We start from the raw sequence: 21,591 nt of genomic DNA, 5'->3' as shown, positions 1-21,591 counted from the left end.
TCATCTAAGTATAATGTGCCAATATTTGTACTTGTGATGAAGGAAATTCTCCTTGGGTTGCTGACTGAAAAGTATTCATTTAATTTTATTTAAAAAAAAACAACCTTTTTTTCTTGTGAAACATTGATTTGAAGCTCAAATCAATGTTTCTCTAAATAGTTTTGTAACAAATACTAAATAAAGCCATTTCTGATCAACGCATATGAATAGAGTGCTGCAGGGATGGCGTATTTGGCAGGCTAAGCCAGATGTTAGCATCGCCCTGGGTACCTTGTCAGAAAGCGAATAGGATTTTTCAATTGGGTTTCATGACTCAATCTCAGCTTTAAATTATCAACTTCCTGTTTAAGTACTGCCCACTTTTTGGGTTTAAGTCCCATCGATTCCTGATACAGATATGGCTACAGATAAGTTAGTTGGCTGAACACATAGGCCCACAGACAATGGTGTGCTCACTACTGGCTAGCTTCATTTTTAGCATACAGACATACTGTATGATATAAGACATAAATCCTCAGCACAAGGACTGGAGATATTGCCCAGGTCTTTCCAAAGTTAACAAAACATATTTACCTTATAGACATGAGAGTGGTATCAATCTAATAATGAAATTCTCGGCAAGAAAGCAAATAAGCTTGCTTCACAAAATGTCAAACTATTTCAATGCTTGAAAGTAAATGAATCTGTCTTCAGGCCCACACACACGGAAACAAACTGCCGTATATTTCTTGATTTTTTAAAGTTTTTTTTTTGGCTTTATTTGATAGGACAGCCTGAGAAATGACAGGAAACAGGATGAGAGAGAGGGAGGACTGCTGTATATTTCTTATGTGCGTACCCAGTATGGAGCAGCCAAAACATCTGTCATGATCCCATTGCACAATTCGAGCAGCATACAGGGATCTACAGACTGCTGACCCTTTGGATTTGTCCGAGTTCGCTCTCAGAAAGCGAGGTCACGACCATCGGACGAGACATTTCAAGTTCTTCAAAGGGAAAGATTTTACACTCAGAGGTTAAAGGTCACCTCCTGTCAGCTTTGAGGTCAGTGCAGCATCATCTATCTCTGTGAGGGAGTCTCTTACAAGTATATTGCTTCTCCATTGACTGTTTATACTCCCTCGGGACTAAATAACCGGTGTGTGTGTGCGCACATGTGTGTTTAACAGTGGAATTTCAATGGTTGTCAAGGGAACAGCAGGACAATCTCCTGACACCAGTTGTCTCAGAAGCACAGACACACACACACACACACACACACAGACACACACACACATCTACACACTCAGGACTTCATAAACACCTCGGCCTGTGACCTATATATATAACTTCAGACACTGTCTGTGCATGGTAGGATCATTTTCACCCACTTTTACTATATAGACATTCAAGAAGACCAACCTGGATTCATGAAAGAGCTGCGACAATCTGGAATAGTGTTATATACAGCTCCATAGTGCCGCTCCGGGCGCCACCTCTGTCTGTTTCCATGCTGTAACCTCTTCCTTTCCTCTTCCCACTCTTCCTGTTGTCCAGATGAAAGGAAAAAGGGGGGATGATTAAAGAGAAATACTGCACATATGAAAGCTGTCTTCATTTGGCTTCATGAAATCATGACTGTATTAAAAGTGAAGAGGAGAGGAGAAGGGAGGACTTGCCAGCAGGCTGTCAATCCACGAGGCCAGCAGGAACAGACGCAGACCAACACGCCCCGTCATGGGAATAGATGCATGATTTATATAGGCTGTCTCCATTACGCCAGACTACAGCCCCCACGAGAGGCACTATTTATCCAATGCACTATTTATCCAATGCAATAAATTGGATTAATTATATTTGCCTTAAAATGTTCTCACTCTCATCGAGGGGGCGACTCTGACTCATATCTGTCCATCGGTGTTGAAAACCAACATCTGTCATCTGACACCTGAGCCGTTGCGTCCATATTTTTACAGTTTAAGCAAAACGCTAACTTTCTGCTCTCTTATTCCTGAGTCTATTCACAAAATTTAATAGGTTTGTACCATTAGGCATTCTAAGGACAGCCAATGTGTTACAGAAGGACAGCCTCAGTTATGCAGGAAACTTAGTGCGCCTGCCAAAGCGGTGCGGTCGACCGTAACTTACTGGATAATTTATATTAAACCAATTTGGCTTTTCCTTACCTTACCAACGTTGAACAAACTCTCCTGAATGTCTCTCAAATCGTATCCTAATGAAATTTTTCTAGCTTCCTCGTATGACTCCATTTGATTTCCTTTAACTTTTTTAAAATAAATGTTCACATTGAAATTGTGCTAATTTCATAATCACCACCTAAATACGGTGCCAAACTGTGAACATTGCTGAAGTCTACCTGTCAATAAAAGGTTGCATAAGGTTACCCGTAACATAAATGGCGATGTAGAGAAGTTCTTCAAAACTTTTCAAACATAATGATGATTCTAGTCCAACACCTATTTTATAATAAACCACAGACTTTTACTTTAACTCCCACAGAATGCTGTCTGTAAGTACAAATTACCACTTTGTCTCAAAGGGCTTTACAATTGTTAGACCCTGGGTGCAGATTGAGAAAAACTTTGCTTTAACATGAAAAATAAACATGTAAGTCATATTCTAGTGGCATCCAAACTCATTAGAAATCAGGTACTGTTCTGTTTTTGGATGTTGGTACAGTTTTTGTTACTATAGAGCCCACCACCACAACCTGACTTAATGTCTATATTCCTGGGTTGGAATTAATAAGATTTACCTGACAGTAATCAAATAATAGTCAGCTATTCCAATTAACCTCGTTAACAACACCATGTTCATTATGGGCTGCATGTACATCATCTCAATCTCCAGTGAGCAGAAGCGAGGATTTACTGATGCTGATGATTTTTGTGATAAACAAAACTATTGGTGTGTTTTCTGCAGTGAAATCTTTGACCTCTTGACCTCTCCTGATACTTTACTTTACTTTAACAATATCACTATTAATGGTAATGAACACCATTGATTTAATACCATATAAAAGCAGGGGACATTTGCACACATGCATACACCAGTTTGGGGATAATACTGTGTCTTCTTTTAGTAAGTTATAGATCTCCCCTCCAGTGAAGTCGCTTTTTTCCAACCAGGCTTCCGTACTTCTTCAGAGAATGGCGCTCGCCTGGACCTGTCAGCTCGGACAGGGTTGTAAAGCGCTTGCGGGCTCCCACAGATCTAAACATCATCCTGTTTGCTTCGCCCAGCTGCAACAACTGGAGTCTCCATTTGCATGAGTCCCATCCACACTCCACATTCCTCTGAAGCGAGGCTGCGAGAGGGGCGTGCACGTTCGGAGTCGGTCTTTTCACACTAGCTGGGACACTGTTCACCCACCGAGAGAGATTCACCATGGCCTCAGCACTGAATTGCACACCCTTTATGTTGTGTTTTATTTATATTTCCATACTGTTTGCAAGTGTATATTGCGACGCTGACGCAGAAGAAGACGAGCATGCCAAGCACTCCTACACGGTGGAGATGTTCAACGAGGCGGTGCCCACTGCACCCCACTTTGTCATGTTTTACGCCCCGTGGTGAGTTAACAGTTAATTTCCCGAGTTTTTTGCAGACAACGTTGAATATACGGGCTGGAAGTAACACTTGTCTTTCTTCAGCATCCCCAATATTCACTGAAAACGGTGGGAAAATGGCTGTCGGGAGTTGGGATTAGAGCTAGCCGGCAAGTTAGCAAACAAGCTAGTTGGCATGCAAGCTAGTTAGCTGCCTAGCCCCGTCCCCTTGGTCAACCGGCGCGGTTAGCTTAGCGGCTAACTAGCATAGCCAAACAGTTAGCGGACTGCAGTTTTAGCAGAATGGGACACTTTTCACAAAGGGCCGCGGGGCTAACAATGCTAGTAGCTGTTGAAATACAGTATGAAAACTTTCCAGTGGACGTTGAACGAGGTTTATTTTAACACAGTCGTGACGCCGTTATTCTTGATGGTTGACGCTGTTGGACTGAATCACGGCTCGAAGTTGTAACTGTAGTTTGGGGCGCTGTGCTTACGTGGCACGCACTGATTGACTGATGTTACGTCATCGGTTCCAAAATTGGGGTCCACGGACCCCCCAGAGGTCCAAGAGGAGGGGATCAGGGATTCGCAATAAAAAAGAGCAGTTCACGTCGATCGTCGCCTTATTTAGTGTAGATGGAAAAACGAGCTTGAGGTAAAAGACAGATTATAAAATGAGATTAGAGGTTCAGCCTCTCTGACCACTAAATATCAGTCATCTCTCATGGGATCAAACCTTTGTGTAAAACTCAGATTGGTATTCTTGACATGGAATATAGTACTGTCTTCATTAAGGTTACATTACTTTTGCCCTAAATAAATATAAAATATAAATATCCTCTTATACAAAGCAGTATAACACAAATTTCTGACTTTGTCACTTTAGCTTTGCCATTCACATTATTTGTCTGTTTTCATTAAGACACGTGTGCACAACGATATTATTGATTTATTATTAAATTTATACATAAAACTTCAACTTTCCAGCTTCTGTGCCAGAATGCTCCAGTAGCAGGCTCCTACCTGCGTCATCCTGTATCTAAGAATAAAAGGACTCACATACACCATCTTGAGAAGATAAGATGTACCTTTACGGATCCCCCAGAGGAGCAATTAAATTGGACATGGCAGCGCAAGGGAACAACCAGTTTGCAAATATTAAAAAGTTGCAGCGCAATGTAGGAATTGACTTAGAGAAAAATGAAATAGAATAAATAAAGATATACTCAAATAAATAGAATAGAAATGCTTTATACACTAGATGGAACTGTGTGCATACACTTGTGATGCACTGTGTGGTCAGTTTAGAGAAGTTGTTTGCAAGTGATGACTCTTAACCAGGGTCGAAGTAGTTTTGACAAAAGATATGTGTGACCAGATCGAAATAAGTAAAAGCTTCAAGAATAACTTCTACTTTTGACTAATGGTATTTTTTTTTGTCTGTTGTGTCCAGGTGCGGCCATTGCCAGAGGTTACAGCCGGCATGGAATGAACTGGCAGACAAATACAACAGCATGGACGAGCCCCCTGCATACGTGGTAAAAGTAGACTGCGTCCAGGACACCAAGTTCTGCTCCAATGTCCACGGGGTTAGGGGCTACCCCACGTAAGTACTCGTCACACAATCCTTGAATTCATCGATTCATATCAAATTGTTGGCATCCGTCAGCGTAGATGTTTTAGAAGTTGAGATCAACAGCTAAAACCAATTAATCAAAACAATAATACATTGGCTGTTGCACAGATGCAAACAACTCTTACAACATTACTGATTTACAGAGAAGTGACACGTTGACCTGCATTTGGTTGAATATTCTGCCCACTATCTTAATGACATCCACTTACATCTTGGATGTTGCTGACAGCACAGTGTACCTGCAAACACAGCAGTCACTGGATAATGATTGACAGAACTTCTTACAACAATAATATACCAAATTATGGGGTCTCAGAGCTTTTAATGATGATTGAATAGACTAGTTAGAAAAGTGTGCTTGCATGCATGGGTCATTTAGTCTTCGTGCACTTTCTTGTGTAAACTTAAAACTTGAATCATGAGTCTGCGATGCCATAATTCATTCAATTAATGTGTTATGTCTAGATTGAAGTTGTTTAAGCCAGACCAGGAGGCTGTTAAGTACCAGGGTCCCAGGGATCTACAGTCTCTGGAGACCTGGATGCTGAAGACACTCCAGGAGGAGCCTTCGGTGAGTTGTGGTTCGATCAGTTAACACCTTAAGTTTACAAACCGTTGACCCATATGCTGCATCCACACTAACACAGTTTCACTTTAAAATAAAAACAGTTTCTATCCAGATAAGCATTTTAGCACTCTTTCACCCATAGTAAGTAACACATCTGAAAACACATATCACATGACCATTCACACACACTGTGCACACAGACCTCAACTCTGAGGAAAGTAGACTGACACCGTCTAAAACGGGCTCCAAACTAAAACAGGGTCAGCAGCGTTTCCAAGTCTCCATTTTAGGGGTTCTAAAATGCCAGAGTAGTGTGGACACTAGGCGTAAATGTAGCAAAAGTCATGTATTTTCAAATGAAAATGTATTAGTGTGGATGAAGACCTACAATGCAAGATGGGTGTTGTTCATAGATGCTTGTTCTTGTGTCCTCCAGGAACCTGAGGCCGAACTGGAGCCTCCTAAAGCCCCAGAGCCCAAACAGGGCATGTATGAGCTCACTGCTCCCACCTTCAAGGCCCACATAGCCAAAGGTAAAGCTCGACTAGAACATTTATAATGCTTCATGAAAGTGCTGTTGTACCACTTAACTTAGGCAAATGAATGGTTAACTTCATCTTGTGTATTTATGCAGCTGCATCACACCTGCAACAGATAAATTGATGCTGTTACTTTCAGTTGTGCTTTCAGTTTTCAGCCACACTCGGTTATGTTTCTAGATCCCTCGTTAGAGAATGGAAACACCTCATTGCCTTGACTGACAGAACTTGACATTTCAGCATGAGTACCTGAGCCGCAAACCACAGTGTCAGTCAACTCGAACCAACTGTACAACACTTGTCTCCTGACGCCTCACGTTCCTGGATTTTCAGACAGCGTTTGTAAAAATAAACCGTGCTTACGATAATTGTTTCGTTGAAGTGGTGGCTTGTAACGCGGCACTGACGTTGAAATGTTTTGGTTTTGAAGAAAAATAAATGATTTCTTGTTTGGAGACAAAAAAGGGCAGGATATGACATGGGCATTTTAAAAACTGTGTTTATTGGTCCCTCCTTCAAGTCTTGGCAACGGAGCGGCAATAAACGTTGAGTAATTGGTTGCGTGTAACCTCTGTGTAAGAGGTGTATATTTTCATTTACAGCAGGCTGTGATGAGTTTGTAGTAGAATCCGCTTCTTACATTGCTCAAAACACATAAACTTGTTCAGCCTCACTTCAGCACAAAAAATACATATAGAAAATGGTACTTTACTTATGTTTATATACAGTATTTTTATGTTCTTTTTTTTCATTTGTATTTAATTTTCTTGCTAGTTATCTGCAGCTTCTTTTTCTAATCTGGCTTTTCTAATCTTGCCTCAGGTGCTCATTTCGTGAAGTTCTTCGCTCCATGGTGCGGTCACTGTAAAGCCATGGCTCCAACCTGGGAGCAGCTGGCCACCACCTTTGAGCACTCTGATGATGTCAAGATAGGAAAGGTGCGTCCTTCACTTTGTACTGGTTCACAGGTTCAACTGCTCATAAATAATTAGCAGTTATTAAAGGTGCACTGTGTAGTTTTGGGCAAGGAATTGTAATCAGAAGAGTAAGATCTTCATTGACTGATTTTTTTTTTTTTTTTTTTTTTTAATGCTTAAATACAACATAAATTGTTTTCATGACTGAATAAACAAACTGACATTAAAGGACAACACAATTTCATACTGTTTTACTTTGTTTATATGTGGCAGACCCTGCCACCTTTCTAGCTTCAAACAGTGTTCTGGGACCTTATTTTCCTCTGAGAACAGCTTGTTTATTCAGTTGTGGAAAAAATAAATATGTCTGAGTTTGTATTATTACCTCATTAATGTTGGAATAATTACAATTCTTAGTTTGAATTTCTTCTCCAAAACTACACAGTGCCCCTATAAAACATTAAAACACCACATACTGTTGCATCAATTAAAAACAGGACTACTATAAAGGTACACTTCTGATGGCAAACTGCAGTAACATTCAGTGTTGAAGCAGTGCTCCATCTGCTCTCTGCTCACTTTACACTACCTGCATATTCATCCTGTTAACCATCTGACAGAACAGGATGCTGGTCATATGAAGAGCTACCTGTTTGCATACTGGGTTATTAAACAAATACCCCTTAAGCAAATTCACAGGGTGAGTGTTTGCAATGATGTTTCATCTTTGTTTAATAACACGTGTATATTTATGACCTAGGTGGACTGTACACAGCACTATGAGGTGTGCTCTGAGAACGGCGTACGGGGATATCCCACTCTGCTCTTCTTCAACAACGGACAGAAGGTATGGAGGAGGTTTTGGACTGCTGCCACTGTGGCCAACATGTTGCTACTCAACATCCTCTTAAGTTTTACTGCGAGCTGTAACAACCTCCATGACATGAAGTCATACTGGGATGATTAAATACATATACAAATTGTAAAAATACTGGCATCTTCATCACAACAGTCATGATGTTTACATTGATGATGCCACTGAAGATTGAGTTAAATATTTTGCTTCAGCTAAAACTATGTTGGTTATTATACATAGTATTTGGTTTCGATATGTGTTGTATTCTACGTGTGTCAAAAAGCATCAGTGGTTTTTAATTATGGTGTTCTCCTAAATCAGGCCCAACCCTCCAGGGACAATGTTGAGTTCCAGCGGTCCAAAGACAAAAATGATTAACAGTGTTATAATTCAAATAGCTTCCACATATATGGTGATGGCACCAATCTGTTTATTCTTGTGTGTGTCTTTTTGTAGACTGACCAGTACAAAGGAAAAAGAGACCTGGACTCTTTTAAAGACTTTGTGGACAACCAGCTGAAGGCTGCCGTCGCCGTGAAGCAAGAGCAGGAACCAAGTGAGGAACAAAAAGCAAACGAGATCCTCACTGACGAGCTAGCCAAAGAGGAGGTGAAGGTGGGTGTGAGCAACAAAAGGCGACGTTCAGAAGTGGTCAATTCTACAGTGGCTTGAAAGATTTTATGGCACACTTATGTTTTATTAGGGTGGATCAAACATATGGCAGCCATCTTTACCTGCTTATAAGTAAAGGTCTCTGAGCTTACCACCCACTCAACTATGTGCATCTCAACTACCAGTTATGATTAGCCTAGCTATTTTCTGTCTTTTAATGAGATGATGTGGGCATGGGAGGGACCAGAAAGTAGGCATGGCATCCAAACTCTAAACTGCTAATATAATAAATTAATACGTTTTTCAAGAAGGGCTCTGGGTCAGGTGATCATAACCCTTCAGCACAGTTTAATATCAGAGTTTGTTTCCTCTCTGCAGTCCGGTGTGTTGACCCTGACAGAGAGCAACTTTGACGAGACTGTGGCCAAGGGCATCACCTTCATCAAATTCTACGCTCCGTGGTAAGATTGAATGTATAGATGTGTTGTTATTCACATCTTGAACGACCTGTTCGTAATTTAGCTCCAACATGCAGCAGTTGCAAATTATTATCCAGGCAGCTTCTCTATCACTGTGATGTAATTCATGTGTTCGCCTGCTGTCCACTGTAGGTGTGGCCACTGTAAGAACCTCGCTCCAACATGGGAGGATCTTTCCAAGAAGGAGTTTTCCGGCCTCACTGATGTCAAGATAGCCAAAGTGGACTGCACTGTCGAGCGCACACTGTGCAACAAGTACTCTGTAAGTATCTGGGTGTCATCCACAAGTTGTTCTACTGCACAAGTCCCCATCTAAACCAAACATGTAGCACTCCATTTCTTTCTCACATACCCAGCTGTCAGCTTTTTTCATTCTCCAAGATTAAGTGTGTTGTACGGGATGTAATAAAACAAAGATGTTGGTTTTATCACAGAGCCATAAAACAATACAACTGCCACATACTTTAATTAGATCCTACAGACTGCAATCCCAAAGCAGATTTAACACATGGGGAAAGAATGTTCACACACACACACACACACACACACACACACACACACACACACGTTGACTTAGGTCACTAGGGACATTACATGGAGATGTATCTGAACCATAACCACTACTTGCCTAACCCTAACCTTAACCACTGACCCAAAAATCAGCTCTTCTTCCCCATTGGACAAGCCGTCTACAATTAACTATCAGCTTTGCTTGGCTGCGGAGTCTGAATGATGTCATTTAGAGGAAAGCCCAGAGCATTATGTAATGCTGACATGGTTTTAGAACTAAAGGGTGTGAAGGTGTTGATATAAAGTAACCTACAGCTCATCTATAATGAAGTTATTAAAAGCCCAGTCACATTAAAACTTTCAATTTCCCATTTAAAAATCGAATGGATAATCATTAAGCCAGTCTGTTTTGTATACAATGTATGTTGTACTGCTTGCAGAATTGCTGCATCAGGGTTCAAGCTCCACAGTTCAGTTATCTTTCTGAAGAGTCATGATTCACTGTGATGAAATGTGACCTTTATGTTTTGTTGTGTTCTTCTCATATCTAAGAAATTTTCATACATAAGATTTCACTTTCTACTGACACAGTTGTCTTGGTGGACAGAAAGGACCAAGTAAGAGCTGATTAGAATTCAAGAGGGATCTGAAGCTATCTGAGATTTCCATCACTGGACAGTTGATTTGAACTCATTTGATCATCTTTACTGATAAACATGTTCATACTGCATGTAGCATGCAGAATAAATGGTTTTAACAGATTAAAAAGCACATGGACTAAGCCTCTGTTGTTCTTCCATCTTTAGGTGCGAGGTTACCCCACCTTGCTCGTCTTCAGGGCGGGGGCGCAGGGTGACGAGCATCACGGCGGGCGGGACCTGGAGAGCCTGCACGGCTTTGTGATGAGGCAGGCGAGAGACGAGCTGTAAAACAGTCGAGTCAGCACTCAACTCTCCACCACTCTGCTCGCCCACACTGCATAGCTGACCAGTAGGACACCACTCTCTCTCCTACAGTAGCCAAACCTCTCTCTATCTCTCTCTCCACTTGGGTTCTCTTCAGAAAGGAGTCAGCCAATGACAGACTGATGCAGTCTGTCGTCTCTCTCTTATGTTCAAGGACTGAATGATTCAGTAGTTTTGGATGTGAATGTATTTCTCATTGCTGTTGCCCAACCGTAACTCTCCTACTATGGAGAGAACTATCGTAGTGGTTGGGCTTACGAATGAAGTAATATGTCTGACAACCACTTTGCAAGCACTGCTCAGTCAATCAGAACCAGAATTCCTCGCACATATAAAAACTGTTTTTTATTCAAAGGGTGGCAGTAGAGGACAGATGTCCCTGTTTCTGCCTGTTCAAAATCAATTGTTTCTGATTAACTTCTGTTGATATTTGACTTTTTTTGAATGCAAAATTTTATACATGGGATCTGTTGTTAAATCATAAGCCATTAAAGTTGCGGTACTGTCATTCAAAGGTTTCTAAAGTTCGTGTTGTCCAAATGTGAAGTTGAGTGTTAAGTTGAGGGTACTTTCTATCCATACCGGCAATGGCCTATCTGACTTAACTCTCAGGGAAACACCCAGGAAAAGCTAGAAGAAGTTGTGATGGAGTCTGATTTTCTTTAAACCATGAGGATATTCTTTTGGAAATAACAACCAGATAATCTAAAGACCTCAAGTGTGCATTTTATCCATTTTGACTTCCTCTCAATCATCCCTCCCGACTCCTCCTAGCATTCAGGGTCTCAGGCCTGGACCATGTTGCCCCATATCTCCAACACTGAACATTTTTAGAGTCACTACTGCTTTAGTTTTGTTGTTTTCTGTTTTTCTGGTATGAAATTTTTAAAACTGACTTTTCACTTTATCCTCAAATGTAATAGAAGAAGTGTGAATGTATAGTGTTTGTGCCGTGTCTCTTAGGCCAGGCTCATTTGGGAACCTGTAAGTGGGAATGGACACTTGGAGCCAGTTTTGAGGGTGTACTGCACATGCAGTGTAAGTTTAGGATCTTATGCATGAGAAATGGAGCTGTTCTCCTGGTCATCTTTTCAGTTTTTAGAAGCTTCCCTCTGTGATTGGATATTTTTGTAATGTATGTGAGGCTGGAACTGAGACAAATGTTCACTGCAGCTCAGGGTCAGGTGGGCTAGCTAGCATCATATCACCTCTATGATTGTGATCTTTTCTTACCTTAATGATGGAACCAGCTGCATCTTGGGTCTGTGTAATTTGTTTTTCCTGGTCTCAAGTATCATTTCAACATGTTATATTTACTGACAAAGAAAAAATATGATGTGCAGCTAATGTCTTAAGGCTAGATGGGTAGAGATGGGTATAGCTTTAGCTGCATGGATAGTGGGATGATGTCACTTTGATAAATGATGCTACTTTTTCTAGATCATTTTATCAAACACAACAAAAATAAAGCCTAATTTTGCTAGTGGCTGGTTTTAATTACCCATTCTGAACTCTTCTTTAGTCTGCCGTATTCTGTATCATAACCATCAACCCACAGATCCAAGTCAAGGGCCAAGAAAACGTCAATTTAAGTTAGTCTTTTCAGTGCACTTTTCTATACCTTTACTCACCTGTGACTCCGTGCCCTTTACGCTACAAATGCTCTTTGACCCAGGTTATGTGAGAAGTATGTGCTGCACAATGCAGGGCACCATTTATTGTCTAAACCCAGGTACACAAACAGTCAGACACAGCAGTTTTTTGTCAGTAAAAGTTTTTATGGATAGCACATGGTCTAAGGAACTCCAGTGACAGAAGTATTTTTTTCCTTGTGAGTCATGGGTTGTGACTACCCATGGATTTTGTACAAAAAAAGAGTGAATAATGGCAAGTTGTAACATGAGATTTCATAATAAAAAATTTTCAAAAATAAGTTTGTATTTTCATTTTGTTCTTGCATCGGTCTCTGTTAATAAGGTATGTGATTTCTTTTTAATAAAAGGTGCAATAAATAAGCTGAGAATGTACAAGTATTTACAAAAAACAGTCTAAACATGATCACAAATGTAAACAGCAGCTTACCAGAGGTATATTTTGTAATTTATGATTGGTTAGGCACATAAGGTATTTTGATTCTTGTTGGTATTAGTTTTTCATTAAAATATGCTCTCTAAAATAAACGTCCATGTCATTCAAAGCTCACAGTAACATGTTCGAATTGGAAAGACGCTGCCACTGGTCACAAATCTCAACATGATTTTTACCCCCGGGGTTGAAAAAGCAAAAGGGCTAATTTCAGAAAGCTGGCACAGAAACCGTCCTGCCGGCTGTTTTTGACTCGCTAAATGTTTTTCCACAATCTCTTGATGGGTTGTCAGGGGTGGAAGCGTTTGTTAACTTTGCGAGCGCAGTGACATGGAAATGGCCATTTGCGGTATGTCGGAGGGATAAGGCTGTATTCTTCGGTTCTTTGGAGAAAAACATCAGTTTAGCCACAACATGCATCATGTTGAACCAGCCTGGTGAATCGTAGCTCAGCATGAGCCTGGCAAATATTGACACGGAGGGGATATTTGGAGCAGTGCACTACTAAAATAGCCTGCGGTCACTTTGGTTCAGTCCGTATTATATTTTAGGAGGGCAAATATGGCTTGAGAAGAAAATACATTAGGAAAGAGGAAGGAAATATGAATCTACTGACTCCATGTATCATTCATTTAGCAGTAGATTGAGTTAACATTTGCACAGTAAAGGAAACTTGGTTTGTATTTTCCCAACTCGCTCAAACCATTTCTGCACATTTTCTGTCTTTTTACCAGGTGTTGTCACCGAGTCAACTCCCCCGGGTCATCACGTCCTGTAGGGAGGTTGTTCAGCAGTAATTGTTCGAGCCTCTTCTGAGAACTGATCCACCGTGCGTTTCTGAGAGAGGAGATGGGAAGGAAAAGAAAGCAGCGCTCGGACTGGTCCCGCAACAGTTCAGTTTTGCCCTCGCCCTCTCAGTGAGGGAGAGGGTGCAGTAGCCTCTTCGGCATTCATACACACACATAATATACAAACACTCCATCCTCCCCACACACTCACAGCCATTCAGTCAGTTCATGAAGTGAAGATTCCACAGCTAACAGAGAAGGTGATAGACAACGTGGTGGCTCAACACTGGAGTAGGGTGAAGTTGCCCATAGATGACACCCGTGTGGTGCCATTTTTGGGATGGTCCCCTCTTAGTTTGATGAAGATGGACGTCATGTTGTTAGATTGGATGTTTTGAAGTGTCCAAGATTATTGGAATAGAACATGGTGATGATCTTTCAGGGTGGACATTCCTTGCAGGCTGAGGATTTGGGCAGGAAGCTGGTGTCTAGCCGAGGTCAACAGCACCCACGAGTCACTGGTCACAACCCAACTTTCAATCGAGCATCATCAGCCCTCGATGCCGGTGTCAGTGGCAGCCGCAGGCCCGTACCACCATGTTCTTGTATTTCTTCAGTATGACGTTGGAGTTGTCATCGAAGTAAAGCACTGAGATGGCATGGAGTTTGGTGGGGGCGCAGCAGGGCTTTGGTACGTTCTCAGGGTTCATCAGGTGCACCTGGAAAGCAAGAGAAATACATTAAGATACTTTAAGGATCGATAGCACTGTTTCCACCAAACCACACAGTCCACATTGAAAACAGACAATGTAAACCATTTATAGATTGGTGGTCTAAGATAAAGACAAATTATAACTGAAGTAGTTATTAAAAGAAATAGGTCATCTATTCATCAATGTTTCAGTTAAATAATTAAAAATCTTAAGCCTGATTCAAGATGACGCCGATGACATCACTTAGGGTTATTTTCTCAGACTTACAGAGCAATAAACGCCAACTTTTAAATTTTTTTTAAACTAACTAACTGATCGAGGCAGCGTTATAAAATCAACTCCAGTGTTCTGCAAGATAAAATCACTATTTTTGTCAATGGAGATTGGTGGCTTTGGAGAGAGTGATATAACGGGTGTTTCTGGTTAAACAAAAAGGATGGTACTCTGTCAATCTGCTGGACCGATTTAAAAACTTTTGGGACGTATTTATCACCAAAATATGTAAAAATAAATAAATAAATCAGGCACAGGTTTAAAAATACTGGAATGACTTAAAAAAAAAACACATTTTAAGAAACCTGATAGTGATAAGTACATAGTTGTCGTCTGTTGTGTTTGTTATTTCAAATTGCTGCAATGTTCCTGAATCCTTCAGAAGAAATGTATGAGCACTTTTACATAAACCTTGCTCGCGGTGACTCAAAACTTCTCCTACACTGTGTTAGGAATATACTGAGCATGGTAAACCTGTGTGGGCTGGTCTTACCAGTGTCTGTACGATGGCGTGGTTGGTGGCGTTCATGTGGGCGTTCAGGGGGAAGGAGCACTCTCCGTCACAGTAGTTGGCCGCGTAGCCTTCAGGAGCGATGATCCAGTCCTGAGAGAAACGCATAACCAGCACGGTCAGAGCAGAGTAAATAAAACATGTTAATATATTAAAAAAACAAGTCTATCAGAAGGGTAGGACTGTATGTCTTAGTCTTGGAACTGTAGAAAGGTCAAATCCGGATCCAGCCCACCTGACTCCTGTTGGTAAATTCAGTGTTAACCTCATCTCTGAGGACAAATCCCTGCTCAAACACTTGTGTCTGTGGGATCGCTCAGGGAAGCAATACTTCTCTCCTCCTTCCTTCCTTCCTCTCTGTGTCTTACTGTTTCGCTCTGACTACGTCTCTGCATGTTTCACCTCTTCTCACTTGTTTTGGTTGTTTTTTATCGAGCGTACCTTCCTGTCTGTGTCAATTATCTCTTTCTGTGTTTCTCTTCTCACTTCTGTCTGTCCCTCTCTTTCTGTCCAGCTCCCTTCCTGTGTGTGTGTGTGTGTGTGTGTGTGTGTGTGAGTGTGTGTGAGAGAGAGAGAGAGAGATACAGAGAGTGCTGGCAGTCTCCCTCTAGATGTCAGTGCTGTGTCAACAGCTCACAACTTGTTTGGAAGGATGTACATAACTTTGCCCCTATCTTTCTCAGTCTCGTTGTAAAAAAAAGCACACACAGACACACACACACAGACACACACACACACACACACACGGGAGCATACAGTGTATACACAGCTATTCATCTCATCGGAGGGGAGTAAAATACACATATATTTCAGCTCTACCATAGTCATTTAGCTGGTTTTGTTGAATTAATGCACTTCTCAGATTTAAAAGTTTCCGTTGGTGTTTTTCTGAGTGGGTCTGTTTTGTTTATCTGTGCACAAGTAGAAGGACACACATAGGTGTGTCATGGTAGACAGTCCCACCAATGGTTTGAAACTATTCAACAGGTGACAGTAACGCCAAGATCTGTTGAAATGCGCCAGTGAAGACAGGGAGAGGACAGTAATTAAGTAAACATATCTATCAAATTATCCACCATAATTGCCAAGTTTAAGATAACTTTTAATAACTTTTAATTTTTGTAAATTTCAGTTTATTTACCTATCAAATTGAGGTAAAGACTTGCATCCGATGTGTTTATGGATCCTCAGTGAACCAAACTCGACTTTTAAAAGACAATTTTATTTGTGTTAGCCTCTAAAATCTTTCTACATACAGTACGCTAGCTGTCAGTAAACACTTATTAGACTATTAAAGTTGCCCTAAAGAGTGAGACTGTGAGGATTAACTGCTCCTGTACCTGCTTCACACATGTATATTCGCAGTTGTTTGGATGTGTTGAACAAGAAAATGTTCCCTACCTGCCAGCCCAGCTCTCTGAAGCTGACGTAGAGCTCATGTCTTCTGCACGCCGTCTTCTGATCGCTGCTGTTGTAATCTGCAACAGAAAAAAACAGACAGCCACAGTCAGTAAAAACCTTCCCTGGGTAAATGATTTTTTTTTAAAATCCCAATTAAACCTCATGGAAGTGATGCATTGCACTCAGAATCCGAGAGAAGAATAACACAATCCACCTCATGTAATGCACTGGGTGGAGACACATGACAGGGCGTAGACCAGAGCACAGGCACAAATGCTCATGACAGCGGTCACTGCGCTGAACGTGCTTCACATTCATCTGCTGTCTAATGTGTCTGAACGCTTGCCTAATTGAATTCATCAGCATTCAAAAATTGCTTGGCCCGAGCGCAAGTGGTGACACAGTGACAACTGTGTTTATGGACTCTCCTGCCCTGCAGTTTGTACTTAATTATCTCTGTTCCACTCTGCAGCAGCAGGGCGGACGGCTGCAGACAGTCCCAGGTATAGGCTTGGTTTTCTCAGTCGAGGAGGTCATTGTTGGCATCGGTCACGACGCTGAAGTCAAGACGGTGACGCAGTCTTTCCAATGATGTTTCGAGGGCTCTCTCTCTCTCGCTCGCTGTCTGTCTTGCCTCATTGATTCTATTGTTGTGATTTTTTTTCTTTACAAGCCTTCCAGAGAAAGACAATCAGTGGGAATAATGCAAGCTATGGTTCTTGTTAAAGTCCTGTAATCACAAAGCAGCTTCATCCAGGAGGACCCATGTGGTGTAGCAGTTGTCCCCTAGGCCGGGCTCACACTACAGGAGGTGTACAATTATAATTTGTTTTGAAATCGAGGAGGATCTTCACAGATGTTCTTTTCACGAATCAGAAACATGCACACAGCATTTGAAAAATATTGGCGTATCACACTCTACAGGATATTATTAAGATAATCGTGCCAGAGGGAGCGATGCGCCACCTCACCTGATCTCACAGGGAAGCAGGTGTAAACATAATTGAGACAGCTATGCCACAACTTGTTGTGGTAATGTTAACACTTTGCAGTGAGAAAAAAGCAAAAGCAGAAGAAACGAGTCTGGATGAGAAACTTTTTGGGGAGACTGTTGAAAGGAGTGTGCTAGCTAACGTTAGCCTCAAGGGCTAGTATGTTTACCGTTGCTTGCAGCACTGTCGGCTGCTCCGGAAAGTCTGGCTATTGTGGTCCTGCTCGAAAATTACTGAGGTAATGATCCAGATTTGAAGTCGTCGGGGCAGCACACATGAGTCTGCAAGCATTTTGGTAGGCTTAAGACTAGATCTGTAAACGCCTCTGGACGCCCTCTAAAATCTGGGCTGAACTCTGGTACAGACCAAATTCTTAAAATCGCTAAAATTGCCCGAAAGTCTTGTGGTGTGATCTTGGCCTTAAACGTACTACAAGGAGTTTTTAAGCCTAATGTAACAGTCACAATACTGATCTCTCTATGAACTATATAAGCAAACGAGAGCATCGGTGAGGAAAGTGGCTATATCTGTATATTTGTTATGGTCAATCTTCATGCCTGTCACCGAGTCGGATTCCTTAGCATTACAGACCAACTCATCTGTTAGCTGTAGGATTACATGCAGGCCAACCAAAGTGTATGAATGACTCTTTGCAGGATGATTTAAAAAAGAAAAATAGTATTAAAAATATGTTGCATCTTTCTTTCACTCGCTTCACTAGCCAGATCTGGATCTTTATGACAGGAGACGCTGATGCTTACACCGCTTTTTTCCACAGGGGTCGCCAGAATCAACAAAAAACAAAGTTCCTTGTAGCTGCTGTATCAGCCACCCTGAGACATAAGCAAACTAAGCTTGACTACTGGTGGCCCCACGATGCCTTAAGCAATACTTCAGCCTTAAGCCCTTAAGAGATTTTAATTGTAGTTGGTTGTTGGTCGACACATTCTCACATCGCAAAGTTAATTATAAAACTGTTGAGCTGTTTTGGCAGAAGACCTACTGGTGGTTGCCTATTTTTGATATTTTTATGCGTCACTTGTCATTAGGGCTTCGGTGCTGGTTTCTGACTCCATGTTTAGCCTAGTGGAGGTGGTGCTTGAGAGATTTAGGCTACAATAACTTTACAGATTGCAAGAAATAAAACATTTACAGCTTTGAGTGCGGCTCTCACGTTCAAAACTCATCATTTGCTGCTTTTTCAGATTTGCTCGTTGCTTTGTTGGACTGTTGATGTGTCTGCCTACAGAAATGGGCAGCACATTACAGACAGATGCATAGAAAATCAAATAATAAATGTATTGTTTTAGGTTCACATCATCCGACTTCTTTTTTTTCCTGTGAAAAAGAGTGAGTCAGACAGCAGACGGGGATTTGTCACTCAGTCACAGCCACCACCCAGCCACTCACCTCGCTAACTTGCCAACAGCAGCCGTGGTTAGTCAGCTGGAGTTGGACGGATACACACACACACACACACACACACACTTAGGCATATTGCATATACAAACAATTATGTAAGGGTCATTGATGTCCTTAAATCTGAGCGTCTATCATTCATTACCACTGGCACTTACAGTACATAAACAAATACACACTCACACACACAAATGACCTGATGTTTATCCGTGTAACAGCCAAATCCACTTAGCCACTCATTAAAAGGGAGAGTTGTCATTTAAACTCACCGGCGCTAGTTGCATTAAGATTTCATCATCAAATCAAATTTCATTTTGAACAGACGCACTGACCGCACTGCCCAGACCCATGTGTTTTAGCTGGCCTCTTGTCAAATACAAGACAGAGAGGGAGAGACAGGCAGAGGGAGGGAGGGAGAGTTGGATTTGTCACTTGGATTCATCTCAGCTTGAAGTAAATGAGGAGAGAGGGAAAGAGAAAATAGACCGAGAGGACTGGAGCATAGAGCTAACGCTGCCTGGGTTTGGGCTGCAGTTGCCTTTGATTAAAGGATAAGTTCACCCAAAACTTCAAATTATGTCATCATCAACTTATCATTATGCCGATGGAAAGTCAGGTGAAGTTTTGTAGCCCACAAAACATTTCTGGAGCGTCACAGCAACAGTGTTGCAGCATTCTCCTAAACAAGTGAAGCAGATGGGGACTTTCTACCATGCAGGTCGAGTGTGATCTAAATTTTCCCTGAACAAGAACAACAATGAAGAGTTTATTTTTATCGCAGCAGAGCATGTATATGACATCTGATTGGACAGGTTAATGCTGCAGGAGACAGGAAATAAAAGGTGAGACTGGTCACGACAGGCGGCTGCGGGGTGAGGTCGAATGGTCAACCTTAACTGTCGAATACAGTCAGGTGTTTCCCCCGCTCAGGGTTCCTTCCTCTCCAATAGGAAGGCTGGTTCACTGGGCGTCTGCTAATGTGGAAATACACTGTTTATATGAATGTGTGTGTGCTTTTATGGGTGCACATGTACTCTGTGCATTCAGGCACGCATGTTTGGCTCCATGTACGCATGTCTGTGTCTAAATGTATGTGTGTAGATGATACACGTGCTCGTCCCAACTCGACCTGAGAACATTCAGACTAAACAGATTTACTGTACTGAGAGCTTCACAAATGAGAAAACAGGCTGGTCCTGAACCAGCGGCTGTTTTCCTTTGATTCTTACAGTAAATCCACTTGTTTTATTTCCCTTACATTTGCAGTGTGTACAATGTTTACATACAGGAAACATCCAAGGATGGAGGAAAAGTGCCACTGAAAGAACTTCGCTGATTGGCTGGATGACTTGGCTGACCTGATATGAACCCGAGGTGATGTTTATAGAAGGAGGAAGTGACACATTACAGCATTGTAAGATGACAAAGGTTTCACACAGTTAATGTATAGAGATTTATGAGTCCATGTTGGAATATATAATAACTCTGGGCTTCTTATTTGGATGCCAGTCAACACGTCTCTGTGAGTAACACACTATACCATGACCTACACACTGGCTTAAACTGAACACACCCATATTACACAGAGACCCCCGGCTCCTTCATACAGACTCTAGTTTATGGTGCGTGACATTCAGCTTCGGGTCAAATCACAGCCCAGGGTTGAGGGTGAATGAAGCGGCCTGCGCACTAGTCAGACTCCTACACCAGCAGCCATTAATATAGTTCTCCATGAGGCGTCTATGGGTGCAGGCAGGGCAGCAAAATCTGATCATTTCATTAGATTCATTGTGCTGGGACAGAAAAACTGTCTGCATTTTATCCTATTTATTATTGTTATCAAAAATTAAAGGCACCAAATCTTTTAAATTAACAAGATTATTGTGATTTTGGGGTGATAGAATTTCTGTAGTAGTCAACATCTTCTTAAGTCATTATACTTTACGCAAAGTGCACACCAACACATATTTAAAGTCATTTTCTGTGGTTTAGTATTGAGCAACATATAGCCTTTTCTTCTCTTTGTCACACACACACACGCACACACACATGCACACACCTACACACAGCTCATTTTCCTTGCACCTCTTGGCCTTCAAAGCCATCAGCATTTACAGTCTGTGGGGCTCTTTAAGAGGAATAAAGCTGATATTTACTGTGGGCTTTCATTGAGTGTAAAGGCCCAGATTTGTGGTGCCCATAAACCACATCTCTCCTTCCTGCCTGTAAAAATTTTATGCCACACAGCTACCGCTGAGCTCCGGCTCCCATGAGCCTTCCATTCATTTCTTTTTCCTTCCCTAGACAGAGAGCAGAGGTGGGAAAGAGAATGGGTAAAAAATGTATTTGTATACCACCACTTACTACTACAATAATTAAAAGACAGTGCATACAACAGTTTAATATCAGATTAGTGATTAGTTTGCCCAAAAGTGAACAAATAAATACATAATTAATATAAATTAACAACATAATTGAGATTTTAAGATGCTTATTCATTAAAGGAATAGTTTGACATTTTGGGAAATATGCCTATTTGATTCTACCCAAGTCTGTACATTAAATATGAAGCCACAGCTTGCAGGCAGTTACCATAGCTTAGCATAAAGACAGGAAACAGAGGGAAACAGCTAGCCCTGCTCTGTCCAAAGGCAAATCCTGCTTTATCTCCTTTTGTACTCTAAACAGGACCATAATTAACATTATGCTGTATTGAAGAAGACTTAAAACAAGTGATTGAGACCATAAATTAATTAGGAAACTGTTTACTACTGAA

The 21,591-nt window shown here is 41.4% G+C and overlaps 2 protein-coding genes across 2 annotated transcripts in view; one reads left to right on the top strand and one right to left on the bottom strand.

Annotated features, from left to right (window-relative positions):
- Positions 1-3,288: 3,288 nt before the first annotated feature.
- Positions 3,289-12,566, top strand: txndc5 (thioredoxin domain containing 5). Its single transcript, XM_073487902.1, has 10 exons — positions 3,289-3,572; positions 5,005-5,157; positions 5,653-5,758; positions 6,192-6,288; positions 7,117-7,232; positions 7,972-8,058; positions 8,524-8,682; positions 9,058-9,140; positions 9,291-9,420; positions 10,475-12,566. The coding sequence occupies exons 1-10, from the start codon at positions 3,388-3,390 to the stop codon at positions 10,595-10,597; spliced, it is 1,239 nt and encodes a 412-aa protein (XP_073344003.1). The 5' UTR covers positions 3,289-3,387; the 3' UTR covers positions 10,598-12,566.
- Positions 12,546-21,591, bottom strand: part of bmp6 (bone morphogenetic protein 6) — a 50,416-nt gene continuing 41,370 nt past the window's right edge. Inside the window, exons 5-7 of the mRNA XM_073487900.1 lie at positions 16,405-16,481; positions 14,986-15,096; positions 12,546-14,225 (exon numbers count right to left, since the gene is read on the bottom strand). Of these exons, the coding sequence (XP_073344001.1) occupies positions 14,076-14,225; positions 14,986-15,096; positions 16,405-16,481 (338 nt within the window). The 3' untranslated portion in view covers positions 12,546-14,075. The remainder of the gene's footprint in view (positions 14,226-14,985; positions 15,097-16,404; positions 16,482-21,591) is intronic.

The sequence above is a fragment of the Pagrus major genome, chromosome 19 (genome assembly GCF_040436345.1).
Source record: "Pagrus major chromosome 19, Pma_NU_1.0".
Taxonomy (NCBI): Eukaryota; Metazoa; Chordata; class Actinopteri; order Spariformes; family Sparidae; genus Pagrus; species Pagrus major.
This window is presented reverse-complemented; position numbering and strand designations above follow the sequence as displayed.